General features: G+C 35.5%; 1 protein-coding gene across 1 annotated transcript in view; it reads left to right on the top strand.

The window, feature by feature from the left end:
- The window catches only part of AGBL4 (AGBL carboxypeptidase 4), a 981249-nt gene that overhangs the window by 12280 nt on the left and 953017 nt on the right, over window positions 1-15952 (top strand). Inside the window, exon 2 of the mRNA XM_075508731.1 lies at window positions 5619-5741. Coding sequence (XP_075364846.1) covers window positions 5619-5741 — 123 coding nt within the window. The remainder of the gene's footprint in view (window positions 1-5618; window positions 5742-15952) is intronic.

Here is a 15952-nt window from a genome sequence, read left to right as displayed (position 1 = left end):
CTTTGAGCTGCCTGCTGCCTGCTCAATATGACTGTTTAAGAAGAGTGCTCTTTGGGTACCACCAAGCCTTTTGTAGGGACCCCATGTGACTTCTTTAGTGATCAGTTTGCTTTGACACGTTTGCATGTAGGAACAAAACTTTTTCCACAGTCAGCTTCGACTGAGACACTGATGCCATACTTTCTGCTAGAGTAAATCAGTTTGGGTATGTATATCTAAAGAAGTATGAGGTGTTTAGATGTACTTATACCTTACTAACCCAAAATAAAAAGGTAATGGTGCATTAGTCAAGGAATTGTGTTAGGAAGGTTAAAAGGATATGTTGTCTGGTAGCCTCTCTAGAAAGAGTAACTTGTGCAGTAAAAGTAAAAAACCCCAAACAATAAATTACAATGTTTCATTCCTATTTATGCAACATACCACAAGCTTTTTGAAGTCCATGGCAGTAAGCTTGCAGTTTATTTTTCCTGAGTACTTTCAGAACCTTTGCAAAGCTCAGAATTTACTTGATAATCTCAGCTAAACTAGTGCTTGTCTTTTACTCTGCTTGTTTTCTTGAATGTTTTCTTGAATATGAAGATTCTTAGAGTTTGGAGACAGACTCTTGACAAGCAGTCTGTTGGTCAAACTGTAGGAGGAAAGTACTTGAAGAGACAATTATTTTAAAGATGCTTTATCTCAAATTGGGTTTCTAAATAACAACACAATGTTACTATGTTTTAGAACTAGACCAAGCTGTATGAGAATGCTGTCTGTGATTATCAACATTTTCCTTGTTCTGCTTGACTTTTGAAATAGGTAATGGTGACAGTATGGGCACAGTACCTGAATGTGAGGCAGCAGGTGTGGTTGGTACCATGCCTGGTATTCTCCCAGACCCTGGGATTTGTAATCTTAAAACAATTTCTTCCATTTCTTTTCAGATCACAGTGACTGAGAATTAAGTACCTTTCAGATTGACAACACGCTCTGCAGTATGTTTAGATTCTCAGGGTCATGCCCAATCCTTGCTGCAGGACACATGGCTGTGAAGATCAAAATGACAGTTGTGTTTTCTTCTTTTTTTTAGCATTTTTTAAGCCAGTGGAGCTGGAATTCCAAGTTCCTGCCTGCTGCTGCCTGTAGGGTTTTTAAAATGGCCATAGAGCATTGAGAGCTGATAGCAGAAATTACAAGTCTTCCTCAATATCAGTGCTGCTGAAGCCTAGGAACAATGATATAAAAGCTTTTATTTAAAAAAAAAATCAAAGAACAAGATAACATAATCAGCTATTAAGACTACAGATTTCTACAAATGCTATCATATAAAAGAATTTTACTAAAATTACAGTTTGCAGTTTTCTGATTTGTGGAGGAGATGCTGTCATTGGCATATCCTCCATAAGTGTTTCTTGTCCAAAATGTGAGTTCAGCAATGTTCATCTAGAGACCTGTTATATTTAGGAGCTAATAGGAGTTGCCGTTGGTCATCTGAATGAATTTTTGTTTGTTGCAAACTGTACTGAGAGTTCAGATTCACTTCTTTGTATGGGTTTACAATAATAATACTGCTCAAGGCTGATGAAGCTCTTTGTTAGGATACCTGGAAACTTTTCTTGGTCCCTGGATGATGGGAATCTGGCTATTAGATCTTTACGCCGTAGAAATTTTCAGTAGCAAAATGTATCCTAATTTTGTTCTAAAATAAGGATCTCATAACAGAATGAGAGGCGTCTTGATGACATTTGTAATATTTAAAGAAAGATTTCTACAAAGTTCACTTGCAGTTATCATATCTTTCATGTTACCTTGCCTTTCTAATGGGCTATCCTTGTTAGGCAGTAAATCTGATTATAACAATGATGCAGGTTTTCCAGGCAAATTCACTCTATATTTTTCTATGTCTGTTTTAATGCAGCTGTGCTCTCCTACCTAATGTAGCATGAGGGTAGCTGCCGGCTGCTAACTCTGTGGATTCTGAAGTTCGTCACAGCTGGAAGCTGGGCTCATTGTTTACCCAATTGAAAGAGTAACTATTACTTACTAAAGAGGTTCCTTCCTCTAGAAACTGCAGTTTTTAAAGAAAATGTACCTAAATTTGCATGATGTTTATTGTAGCAAATATTGTTTTCATCTTTGCCTAAATGAAAAAAGTGTTGGCTTTACCCTTTGAACTTAAGAATAGCAAGAAACTCTGGAAGTTTCCAAACTCTTCCTCCTAAGAATCCCAGTCCCCTTTAACTGATTCTATTCATTTTCACTAGTTTGATGTGAAAAATGTCCACAATGACAATAGTGATGAATGCAGATACCAGAAGATTCTGTCCAGGTTTTATTTTAAAACCTTATATACTTACAGAGATTTCAGACACCTACAGATTTTATACCTGATAGGAAATTACCATTAAAGTTTAACACTGTGGTAAAAGTAAATCCTAGGGATTTGCTGGAAACTCCAGGAGTTTAAGCTATGAAGAATTAGAATAAAATAGCTATGTGTCTTACAACCTATAAGAAAAATAATTGACAAAATAAGACCTACAGTCTGAGAAAATTTCTTTGCTAAGTTACTTTTGCCTTTGCTTGTCTTATCTACCCTTTTTTCAAAGGAGAATCTGGTCTCCTTAAGTGTAATGTGCAGGATGTACTTCAGTTAATTCTCTTCTTTCCCTTTCAGTTTGTTTCAGATTGAAGTACTATTTCCCTTCCCTACAAGGTTCTGTCATACATCTTTGTCTTCAGTCAGGAAAATCTACTTAGGGCTCCCCAGTTGTGAGGACAGTATCTCTTTATCAGCCAGAGGACTTACGGCACAGTATAACAGTTCTCTCCATCTGAAGATGGTAATGTATTCTCAGCAACACTCACTGCGTCTGCTGAACAGACAAGCGTGAAGCCATGTCTTATAATCTAGTAATACAGCAATGCAGGCTCTTTTTGGGCCAGCAGTCTGGCCTTTATCACCCAAGGAGAACATGCCAGAAGGGACATAATGGTGGTGTGCTATATAATAACGTGAAGTTCAAAGGCTGCGGTTTTGCATGTTTAGAGGTTAACTAAAGATAACTCAAAATATAACAACAGTACATTCTGAATATTCAAAGTACTGTGTAATAAAGACCATGCAAGGAGAGATTAATATTATTAAATGACTATGAATTATAGGCTATTTTATGAATTTATTCTCATTCCTGAATGGCTACATTAGGCCAGGAGGAGCAGATGGAAACTTTTTGCTAGGACACAGTTACTTGACAGCTTCCTTCTGCATCATGTAAAGACTCCATTGGCAGATTTTCTAATTTGTCAGTTAGGTGGAAAGGGAGATGTAGCTCTGTCTTCTGCCTGCTTTTCCTACACTGTCTTATGGTGGCAGTATTATGAATCTTTTCTAGTTTCTTCATTTTTATCTAAGCGGTGTTTCCCAGCTATCTTTTAAGAATTACAAGAAGCCTATGACTTTTAGCTGAGACTTACAAGTGAGCATTTACCAGGAGTTCAGTCTTCTTACTGCTCTACTCAGTTGTCTCCCTGCCTCCCATTCTTTCACTTTGGTCCCTGGCAGCTCATGCATTCTTGGTGGAGATCTGCAGGTTTTCCCTGAATTTTTCTTTGTATCCTTGATCCAATGTGTTGGATTACAAACGATTAACTTGACTAACTGCGACAGGTGTATGGGGGCTCTTAATCAAAGTGGCGCTGAACTGAAACTGAGGAAATGGTTTTCGTGTGGCTGCTGTTCAGAATTACAGGTTGCATGATGCAGAGGGATGAATTGTATGAAGTGACACGATCATGGCCATACAGATACACAGGTGCCCCATCCAGGTCTAAGTTTGCCTCTGGTGTTACCAGCCTCTAAGCAAATTGTATCAGCATGCTGGTAAAAAACATCTAGCTAAAACTATCATAGATAGCAATTTTACATTGAAAGAAAACAGTTTAAATGCTGCAGGTTGCTATCTGTGGGTAATTATTCAGTCTAAAACAAATAAACTTGAGGTTGCAAATAATAATTTTGCTAAAAAATAATAGCATGCATTATTTAATATCTAATGTTTTGATTTATGATAAAGTAAGAAAAGGTCTAAATTATCTTTGTTCTGTTGTAGTACTTCTCAAAGAGAGTAAGTTTCAAATTTCTTCCCTGGGAGGACTGGGGATTTATATGCTGAGTGTTGACCTGGATATACATATTTTTTAATCTGGGATTTATATACCTCTGAAAATATGGGTATATAATAGAAAGCCTGACAGACCCTTTAACTGTGGTGTCACTAATACGTTGATGTAATTTGTAATCTCAGCTAAGGTGTTTTGCCTCAAGAGGTGAAATACATTTATGTATGGAAAGGTCAGTTTTAATTAATAAGCTGTTTTCATCATTCAGGGCAAATATGAATTGCTTGTAACATTTGTGTGAAATAGTTTTCAATATAAAAATAAAACAAATTGAGCTTATGTCACATTCATCATCCCCCATAACCCATTTAAATGTCAAAAAATCAGTACAGACCAAAAGTCTCTTTCTAGAAGTCTTAGTAGCCCTATTTATCAGAGTGAAATAAGATATTATCATGCCATTATTCCATCACATGCCTTCTGCACTTGAAGTCATACCCATTTCTTCTCATTTTCTGTAACACAGAAGATAGTTTTTCTATTGTTAAATATTTGTTGTCCAAACAGTAAATAGTGAAGAAAATGCTGAGCCAATGTCAGAAGAATGAATGGCTAGTTATATTATTGTGCATTTCTTTCACTATACTATAATATTAATGTATAATATAATATACAAATATTAACTTACTTTCTTGTACATTTCTCAAATGAAAAAAATCACTGTGTTCTTCCATCCCCATTTGGAAACAAATTTTTTGCATACTGCAATTTGTTAGACAGTATAGTTTTACTGGAACGACAAAGCTTTCAATGTATACGCTACTGATATATTTTGACGAAAATCATGCCATTGTATAGAAAATTTATGTCCTCATATATTTTATTATGAAATAAGCCCCACATTTTAAAAATATTTTCTTTATTTAAGTTCTTTTTCTGAGTTTTGTTTCCTAAGCAAACAAGGCTCAGATAATTGCATGCCTCCATGAGTCTCTCCCTTCTAATAATTTTCAAATTTCAAATATGAGTGGGGCTTAACAGTCTCAAAGGTTCTAAGTTCATTTAAGATGCATGAAAATAGGCAGCAGGATAGAGGAAAAAGATCCCATTAATGCCCATAGTGAGGAAGATGCTGCTGAGGATTATGATAAAGAAAGATGCTGCGGGGTTCAATTCTAGGGAATCCATGCAGAAGATATGTATTGGAGAGCTCCAGTCAAAAGAAGTGGATCCAGCTGAATGTCAGACTATTGCATATGAGAGCGTTCAGCCACAGGACATGCATGTGCAAGAAACCAGGCTGTGTGCTTTGTTACTTAGAGAAGCTTTAACATATGATGCCATTATTATGTCCAAATTCTTAAATAAACTTTGAAAAGAAAGAGTTCATTTACTGGTGCATATGTTAAATGGTACAAATTTTATGTTATGTAGAAAAGCACGGGGGAATATCCTTCTACTGTTTTTTATAGTTTTTTGTTTTATGCTCATGCTTTTTTTTGCTTTTACTGCAACAGGTAGTGCCATAGGAAGTGATGATATCATAGCAGGGAACGTGAGCAAGTACACTGTTCTCCCAGCTGGTTATTGTGGACAGCCTAAAAAAGGACATCTTATATTTGATGCCTGTTTTGAAAGTGGTAAGCATTTTCAGCATTATTTTATGTTACAGAGTTGTCAATATATTAACATGTTTAACTATATCACTCATCTTTATAAAAAGTGTCTTAATTCTAAAGAAGACTTGCATTAAATACTACTTAACTCACTGATTCACTTCAGTCAGTTTGACAAAATCAGACTGTTCAAATGTAAAAAGGGTTGTGAAGTTTGTTGTTACCTACAATGTACATTTCATCAGGTCCATCTCTTACCACATGGAGATACATAACTGGATTTTATTCTATTGTTATATACAGTATTTGTAGACCACTAATCAAAGATGTAGTATTTAAAATATGTTATTTTAAAATTTAATTTGGAAGTTTACTGGGGAAGTTATCCTTGTAAAGTGCTAAGCCCATCCTTGCATAGTTAGAAGATTTTACAAATGCGTATGTGCTGTCTTTAAATATATTTCTTTGTGTTTTTTGTGGCCTAATTCTGTACTGCTGAGGTTAATGGAAACTCTCCCTCTGATGTCAACAGAAGGAGAATTAAACTTTAGGAAGCTACTGCAAATTGAAAGAGAAATTATTTTTATGAGAGTTATAGTTAGCATATTAATTTAAAGAATATTTTTAATCATGTATGTTTATATGTGTGTGGAGTATATAGGTTAATATACATATATGAATATGTAGCATTGTTTAAATTTTTGTGTTACATATATGTGTGTCTCCAGATTTTTAGCTTAAATCTATTACTATGGGCTTACAGACCTACAGAGCACTGTTAAACACCATATGTACAAAAGGCATTTGGCATGATAAACTATAGTTTTCAGCATGGTTTATGTGAGAGGTGCTGGTAATGCCAAAACTGCTACAGTGTCTTGTAAAATGAGCTTTGTATGAACAGTTACGTCCCTCAGGGTTGAATACTGGCTGCCAGTTCCTGGATAAATATTAAATTGTGTTATTTAAATCCTTTGGTTACATTATGTAAAAGGTGTAAATGATGCAGTGAATAATAAAGAGTATCTTACTTTTCAGGTATGTCTCTGAAGGTTCAGACAATAGTTATGTACTTTTAAAAATACTTTGAATGCTATTTCATAATAGTTACGGTTTTATGAATTTTTGTATCAGAAAATGGCTTATGAAATTAATCAGTTGGCCAAGCTGAGAAATTTACTTTATTCTGTTAAGCTGCTCTGCAATGAAAAGGATCAGTAGCAGCCATCAAATTATTTGTGAAGTAATGTGAATCATTGCATGATGGTTTAATTCCAGTTTTTGAACAATAGAATTAATTATATTTTTGAATTTAAACATTTATTCAGTTCAAAGGTAACGTTCATACTTTATATACTTTGACAATAATAGCATGTGATAGAGGCAGATGCTATTTGAAATACTGTGTTTATTTACATTGTAGCATGATGAGGCTGTGATGTTGCTTTGCATATTCAGACACCTCCAAAATACAAATATGAATAAAATTAATACCTTCATTTACTTTCTCATGATGACGATGTATTAGCAAGAATGATAATAATATTGTGTACACTTCGTATGTAAATTCACTTTATCTTTTGTTATATGTCAGCCAAGTAATTGCTTAGAGTACCTTAACTGGTCAAAGCAAATTAACTGATTATTGGATATTTTATGCAATTGTTATTAATTCTAAAATCTATCCCCTCCTATTATCCAAACAGTAGCATACAACATTTATACAGTAGTGTATTGATGCTCTTTTAGTACCACCTTAAAATGTTAATATCCTATTGGAATTGCCTTTTTCAAAGAACAGATTATAAAACTGATCCTACCTGGAGTACTGCATCCAGCTCTGGGGTCCCCACTACAAGAAATACATGGACCTGCTAGAGGAGTCCAGAGGAGGGCCATGGAAATGGTCAGAGGGCTGGAACACCTCTCCTATGAAGAAAGGCTGAGAGAACTGGGGTTGTTCAGCCTGGAGAAGAGAAGGCTCCGGGGAGACCTTGTTGCGGCCTTTCGGTATATAAAGGGGGCTTATAAGAAAGATGGAGAAAGACTCTTTACCAATGCCCTGTAGGGACAGGACAAGGAGCAATGGTTTTAAGCTGAAAGAGGGTAGATTTAGGTTGGTTATATGGAAGAAATTTTTTACAATGAGGGTGGTGAGACACTGGCACAGGTTGCCCAGACAAGTTGTGGATGCCCCATCATTGGAATTGTTCAAGGTCAAGTTGGACCGGGCTTTGAGCAACCTGATCTAGTGAAAGATGTCCCTGCCCATGGTGGGAGGGATGGACTAAATGATCTTTAAAGGTCCCTTCCTACCCAAACCATTCTATGATGCTGTGATTCTATGAAAACAGGTCACATAAATTTTATAATAATTCCAAGTTAGTGTTATCTTATAGACCTAAATATACGTGAAGGAAATAGGCTATTGGGATATAATTTATAGATTTTTTCTAAGACTTGTGCTTTGTTTGTTATGATGATGTTGTTACTAAATACGAGTATGTCATGGAAATCTAAGATCCCTCATACTTAAGAGGTATTAAAGGTTCTTTACAGTTAAAGTTTTGTAAGGATTTTTTAAATCTTTAAAAATAAACATAATGCAATTAAAAAACACAACAGTTATACTATACATTGATTATAACCCTATATCTAATGTAACTTTAGTAGAACTTTTGACATTGGTTTATATAACATTTTCACTGCAAATGATCTTGGTGTTAATGAAGCTATGTTAGGATGGAGCAAAACTGGCTGGACAGTGGTACCCATGGAGTATTTGTTGATGATTTGCTTTCAAAATAGAAGTTGTTGTGTTAAATGTGATTCCATAAGTGGCTTTCCTCTCTTTGGCTGCATTCTGTATTTTCTTGAAAGATCGGGTTGATAGAACTGAAGGTTCCCTTCGAGACCTATTTTTCAACGACTATGATTTTATATTGCAGAAATGGAAGTAAATACCTTTCAGAATAGAGAAAGAGTATTGAACTTGTAGAAAGCAGGAAAAAGATTAACACATACAGAAGAAATGCTATTTAATGCTTTCATTTTTGTAATGGGTATCGTTGTATTAAATAGTGTTGACAAGTATGAATTTCTTTGAGACAGAGAGGTGTGTTTTTATGTAGTCTGAAAACCAATGTCCAGTTTGCTGTTTTGAAGTGCTTGCTTTCAAGAAATCATAAAAAATAGAATTGAAATGAACATCGGGATTTCTTTTTAGTCCACTCTGTTGTTGAGAGGCAAAATACACTATTTTTGCCATTCCTGACAGATATTTATCTATCCTTTTCAGAGACTTTCAGTGAGGAAAGTTTCAATGAGAAAGCAGCAATCCATTCTAATGCTGCAATTTGCTCAATATAAGAAACATTTTCCTTCCATGTAGAAATGTTCTTACCAAAAATGCTTTAATTCTTGTCCAGTCCTATAGGCACAGAAAGCAGATTATTCCTTTCTTCTTTGACTTAATGGAAAGCTTCTATCATATCTTTCCTTGGCCTTTCCCTCCTCAGGTTAAATAACTGCTATTTTTTTCAATAGTTCCTTAGTGGTCACATTTTCAAAATTTTCTATCATTCTTTATTTCCTCTGGTCTTTCTCCAGCTGTTCCATGCCTTTCTTGACAGGCAGTGGTCCAAGGTGAACATGATACTCAGATAAGCTGGTGCCAATTCTGTGCAGAGTTTATTACATGACATGCCTTGCAATCTATCTACTTCTGCTATGTGACAGTCCAATCTTTTTCACAACAGCATGGCACTGTTGACTTCTATAAAATTTATGATCACTTATACTGTCCAGATCCTTTTCAGAAGAGCTACCTAACCAGTTTTTAGCTTGCACTTAACCTACCCTTAATGAATGTAATATTAGTGAAAGAATAATTGCTGTAAAATAAATACAATTATTGAAAGTGAAGAATGGTGGTTGAACCCTTTATCTTATAAGTAACAGACAGAGGAGTGAAGGAGAGAGAGAATTATCAACTTGCAAGGACTTGCAACTATGTCAGGACTTTGAATTTGTGTTTCACGTAGTTCAAGCTAGGGTTCTAACTGGAATCTTCCTTGTTATCTTTATTAATATTTCAGAATATATATGGCCAAAAGAAACTTTTTACATTAATTTATCATTAGCGTAAAAGAAACTGATGAAAATTCAGATTTCTTGCATACTACAACGTAATCTTTAATATCAATTTTCACAAGAAACATGAGTTAGTTTCAGGGAAAAATGGAAGCACAGTTATCTACGCATAGAACCAATTTAAAGGAAATAAATGTCACATTTGAAATGTATACACTTGGTCAGTTGTAATTCCTTTTCCTATTATTCATTAATGCATTAAATTATTAACACAGTTTCAGTTTAGCAGCGATGCAGTGCTGTACAAACGTTCACCTCTCATCCTATCTGTTCTGGCAAAACTGTGAATTTTGCAGAATATAGTGCTTCAGGGAAAAGGATGTATTCACTCTTGCTATACGAAGAAGCCCTTCCTGATTGAGTCAGGCCCATATTTTGATGTAAAAATGTTCTTCAGGGAATCTGGCATCTTATACTCAAGGAGAATTGGTATTTCAGACATTTTATTTTGTGTGGATCTAAATGACTTTAAAGTTTAGTTTAGCCAGCTGCCCCTACTGTCTTGTGTTGGCTTAGTGCACGTTATTTCTGATGGCATCAATTTAGTCAGCAGTCTCTTCTGTGTTGTGGCTAGGGTTTGTTTTTATTTGCTTAGTCATTTTTTCCTGTACCAGATGTTTTTGGAGATGATACCTCCAGTGCTAGAAAACAGTTTTTTTCCTGGGAATTTACATAACTACAGTAGCTTTGCTTCTGCATGAGGTAACACTTAATTGATTTATTAATTTTACATGATACACGTGAAGCCTTTCACATGTATTTTGCAAAGTGGACAAAGAAAACATAAAGTAAATGTCTCAATCCTAAAAAGAGACCAATATTTTTATGGCACTGATGCCAGTTCAACCCTTTGTGCAGAGTGCCAGTCTAATCTTCTGGCAGTGCAAAAGAGAGGATGAATTTTGACCCCAAAGCATGGGAACTTCAAGGATTTGACCATAGCTTATGCAGGCTGCAAAAAAGTCATTTATGTCAGGATTCAGAGAAAAGAAATATAGCTGACAGTGACATCACTTTTCTTCCAAGCCCAAAAGCATGGGTGAATAGGCCAAAACACAATGAATTGTATTAGAAACACAATTGCAGCTATCCTATAGCTCTGAAATGGACCATGGAACATCAGAAGCTCTTGGTCATGGATATTTTTCTTTGTTTTTGTGTGAAGATTGAAATCTGCAGATTTGAGTTTATGCTTTCCTGTGAGAGCACTGGTGATTGACTAGATTCTCTGAGTGTTGAAGCAGATTGAGTTCAGGTTCCCTGCACACTCATCTCGTATAAATCAGGGGACACCTCAAACATACTGGATACTTGTGGTAGTCTAGAGGATGCCATCAGACAATATGGATGACTTGCTCTTTAAATACCACGTCTTGGACTGTCTAGACTCCATCAACACCTATTCTAGCAGGGTACAAAGCATGGCTCACGCTGTCATGCATTCAGGCTGTATTTCTACAACCGCTACAGAAGTATACCTTCAAAAAGTCTGTAGGAAATGCCATCCACTCAGCAACTATCTTCACTGCAGTGCTCATAGTGCTTTGACAGGAACAAAGTTCCTCTAAGCTCAGAATACACCTGTGCCCACAGAGGCATCCACACCTTTTTTCTCATTGTGCAAAGACCGTTTGCTGGGTGTAGCCACAAGTTGCCTTCACGGCTCCGTCACAGAGTGCTTTCAAGGTGGGCTCAAAATGGCTATAGCTTTTGCCTCCCCAGGCTCTTGATGTAGAGAACTAGCATATGAAAAACGTCTGTTGACGCTGCCGGCTGTGGCTTCACTGAAGAAAAATGCAAGGGAAATTCAAATATTGTTCCTTTTCTTTGGTATCATCTGGCTTGCCAGTCACCACAGATGTATTGGTTGCTCACTCTGGCCTGTCCATACTTCTGGATTAACCACAGTGCCTTCTGTCTTGCCTGGTAGGATGTCATAGGGAACGTGGGAGGAAGCTGGAGTTAGGTGGTAGACTGTGATGTGTTGTGAGGATGGTTATAGTGATGGAACGTGGAACAGGAAACAAAACCCTAAAAACCCAAGCTCGACAGTTTCTGCTGCTTGTGGCTCAAATTGCTTGTTTTATAATTATTTTTGAGGATTGAAGGAACAGTGTTGGCTCACAGAGGTTCGTGAATCTCAGCATTCATACTGTTAAATACAGGGGCTTTTTATAAGGTTTTGAAAATACATATTTTGGCTTGTTAGTCAAATATAATGCTGTTTAAATGTTAAAAAATACTGTGTTTCTTGAAATTAGAAATGAAGCTGCCGTCTGCTTTTATTCTCATTTCAACCAAAAAGTGGAACTCCGCCAAGAGTCATTAAATCTTCTATCCTTTGGATGGATTCTTATTTTTTTATGAAAAAATGTTATGATTGGGTAATTTGTGTATTGTGATTTATGTTCAAAAGGTTGTAATTAAAGTTTTGTAAAATTTTAGATGCAATCTCAATTACTGTAAACCTCATATTATTATGTTGACTGATGCGCCACCACCTTGCAGTGAAAATGGTTGACAAACATTAGTTTGTCTTTTCCTACAGGAGGTTTATCAAATATTTTGTATTAGAAACCTGATAAAAAATTCAGTGCTGATGGATTGCAAATAATCAGCTGGAAAAAGTTAAGATCTACAATGTATTAAGAGGTCTCATGTGACTGAGAAGTACCCTCATATCATTTTTGTTAAGGTTTTAAATATCTTCCTATATTTCAAAAATAGGATAATGTACTTATAAAACACTTTGCGCAACACTCAAAAATTGCAGTAAGTGATTGTAATTCCGCTGATCTCATTGTAACCACTTACAGGCGTGAAATAGGCCATTGAGCTTTACCATGAAAGATATCTTTTGAACAAAAGCAAATATAGGATGAATTGCCCTTCGGGGGTGCCTATGTCCCAGTTGCTAAGACTTGACATGTAACTTTAGACAGCTAAAATTAGGTGAGATTAACCTTACTTGTGATTAATAAAATACTGTAAAATTTGAGTTGTAAAATATTTTCTGAAATGGACATTTTTGTTTGTAAAAAGTTAAAAATGGAAACTAAGTTGATACAGAAGACGATACTGTTAGCATTATGTTCAAAGAAAAACTGAAATCCACCCTAGGAAATGGTTGCATTTTGGCCATCTATTATACAATTGTAATATGCTTCCAAAATTGTTAAGCAAGCTGATCCTGCGGGTGTTTACATTTAGGTGAACAGAAATACCCTTCTTAACCTTGATTTCCGTGGCACTACTGTGATATCCTAGAACAGGAATAAAGCCATACAGGCAAATGTAATAATGAAACATTAATAGAAATAAAAAGTGCAAAAGCTGTTTAAAGCTACTTTCTTCCAGTGTAAACACTTTTAGTAGTAGACAGAACTGTGTTTTGGAGCAAAAACTAGTTGTTATTCCAAATTTCCTATATTATGATATGTCATGTTTAGCTAGAATCACTAAGTCCGGTAGACTCTTGGCTTTCACCTCTATGAGAATGCTCATATGCAGTGTAGAAACAAAAGAAATGAAAGTCGATACATTATTTCAGTAATGATGTCTGTTTTCAGCCTATTTTTGTGGCATCGAGGTGTGTCTGATTAATGAAACACTTTATTTTAGTTATTTCCTTATTTGTTGACAGTAATTTATGCCATATTTCACATAAAGATATTAAGTGGTTATTGCTACCAGTAGGGATAATTTAACAAATGTTTCCCTTTTCTGAAAATGTCTGTTCCCAGTTCAGAGCAGTGTTATTCCATCGGAGTATCAATACCTTTGGACCACTGCAAGTTAGAAGTCACAAAAAAATTAAGAACAAAAGATTGATTTTATTTTTTTTTTTTTTAATGATGACCCTAGGCATAGATTAATGGGTGTAGCATGCACAAAGTGATATCAGTTAACATATATGACATTACTCAGATGTCTCAAACTCCGGAAAAAGCATGTGAATGATTTATGGAATTGATATTAATCTCTTTCCAGTAAATGCATTACTAAAGTTACATGGGAAATTGATGTTACTGCTGTAATGCCAAATTAATTTCTTTCTTGCTAGGTCAGCATTGCAAATGGAACTAAATATTAACCTTTTAAATATCTAAACAGAATATAGTATGGAAGACATTTTTACGAATGGGGAAGTGCTTAGTGCTGATGTGATACCAGCTAACAAATACAGCATTAGTCAAGTATCTTAACCGGTGGGAAATAGATATTAATGACTTACAGAGCTAATGGCAATGCGAGAAGAATTAGTATAATAGCATCAGTAAAGAATTAGGATGTTAATTGTAGTTTGTGTGCTGATTATGATGTTCACTGTTTATCTTCTGATTATCATGCTACCTTCTTCAAGACCTAGCCTTTCCCTCCCGCCTCTTACCACACGTTTGCATCTCCTCAGCTAGTATACAAGCACATGTGTTGATTTGCTGTTTGACTGACCTGAGAGGGACTGGAATAAGCAACTGGAAATGGAAACAGAAATGTCTTAGATGGGATAATTGTAGTTCAGAGCAGATTTTCAACAGCCTCTGTATGAGGAGCAACCAAATAGAGTAGGAATCCTTAGTCTGGAAAAGAGACAACTGAGGAAGAACATATTAGAGGTCTGTAAAATCATGATTCTTAGTCAAAATGTCAATGAATATGAAACTGGTTCCCTGTCTGTTCTCTATGTACAAAACTAAGGGCCATCAAATGAAACTAGCAGTTAACATGTTGAAAGCAAACAAAGGAGAATGGTTCCTCCTGTACTGTTTAATTAAGCTGTGGAGCTTCTTCCTGCAGGATGTTGTGGATGCTAAAAGTTTACATGTATCATGCTTTCAAGCAAAAAAAGCCAGCTGACAAGACCAGGGAAGAAAAATCAGTTGAGAGCTACTAAACACTGACACCATCTCTGGCTCAGAGGTTCATAAACTGTACGTTGTAAACTGGGGAATTATTTTGGGGAGGTATCTTCAAATGATTGCTTTGTTCCCATGCTCTTCTCTAGGGATCCATTTCTGGCAGTTACCGGGCTAGACCTTGATCTCACGTGATAGATAAATCTGGTTAAATGGTTAATCACTTTTAGTACATATGATAATCTTGTACTATTTTCTAAAAATAGATTACAGGTTATAGTTACAAGCCAAAATTAACATCATGCAAAACTATAATTTGATCAGATAATAGGAGGGAAAATCTTACACTTATTGTTTCCATTCAAACTAATTTTCTTAGGAAGATAGTGGTTGAAGATGCTGTGCTAACATTAACAACAGTTGTCCAGAAACACACCCGATGCAGATCCGTTCTTAAGATTTCACACTATACATTCCTGGTACTTACATTTCCATCAGACTTTCAGGTTTTGGTGGGATTTTTCTAAGCTTGCTCTTTGACAGAGAAGAAATTAAAAAAAATCAACAACAAAGATACTTTATACAAAGATGTTTAAGACATTTTTGAGAATAAGCAGAAGGATTTTCGTATATACCAGGTTGTGAGATAAATTTTCCAGTTTCCATTTTTTCTGGCTCTGTTTAAAATTTTCCATCTGGAAAAATGATAGAGGGAAATATAAGAAAGAATAGCAATGTCCCTGCCAGTGTGAAGGAACATTACATTACACTGAACAAATATCCTTATCTGAATGTACAATCACTGAAATAAATGCAGCTGTGTTTATTTCAGCATAATCAGATATATTTGAATATAAAATCGTTGACATAAATGCAGCTGTGTTTATTTCAAACTGCACATGTTAATATGAACATGAATGTGACATCAGTTAATCACTCATGAATGTATAGAGGTATGTATATATACTGACACAATAGAGGCCTGTGACAGTTGAAAGTACGAAGAAAAAAATCCAGCTGAGTTTGTGCCTTACCTAAAAATTTTTATAACAGCATTGGAAGTCACTGGTGAGGAGATGCAAAATTCTTCTCATATAAAATCCTTGGATTTGAATAAATCTATAGTTACTCTATAGAGTAACAGGTGACCTATTCTTCAGTTACTGACTAAGGAAATAATTGCTTTGGATAATTGCTTCTTAAAATAGAGAATCGTGTTAGTTTTCA

Source organism: Mycteria americana, chromosome 7 (assembly GCF_035582795.1).
Source record: "Mycteria americana isolate JAX WOST 10 ecotype Jacksonville Zoo and Gardens chromosome 7, USCA_MyAme_1.0, whole genome shotgun sequence".
NCBI classification, from domain to species: Eukaryota; Metazoa; Chordata; class Aves; order Ciconiiformes; family Ciconiidae; genus Mycteria; species Mycteria americana.
The sequence above is the reverse complement of the archived record's forward strand: the minus strand, read 5'-3'. Positions and strand labels throughout refer to the sequence as shown.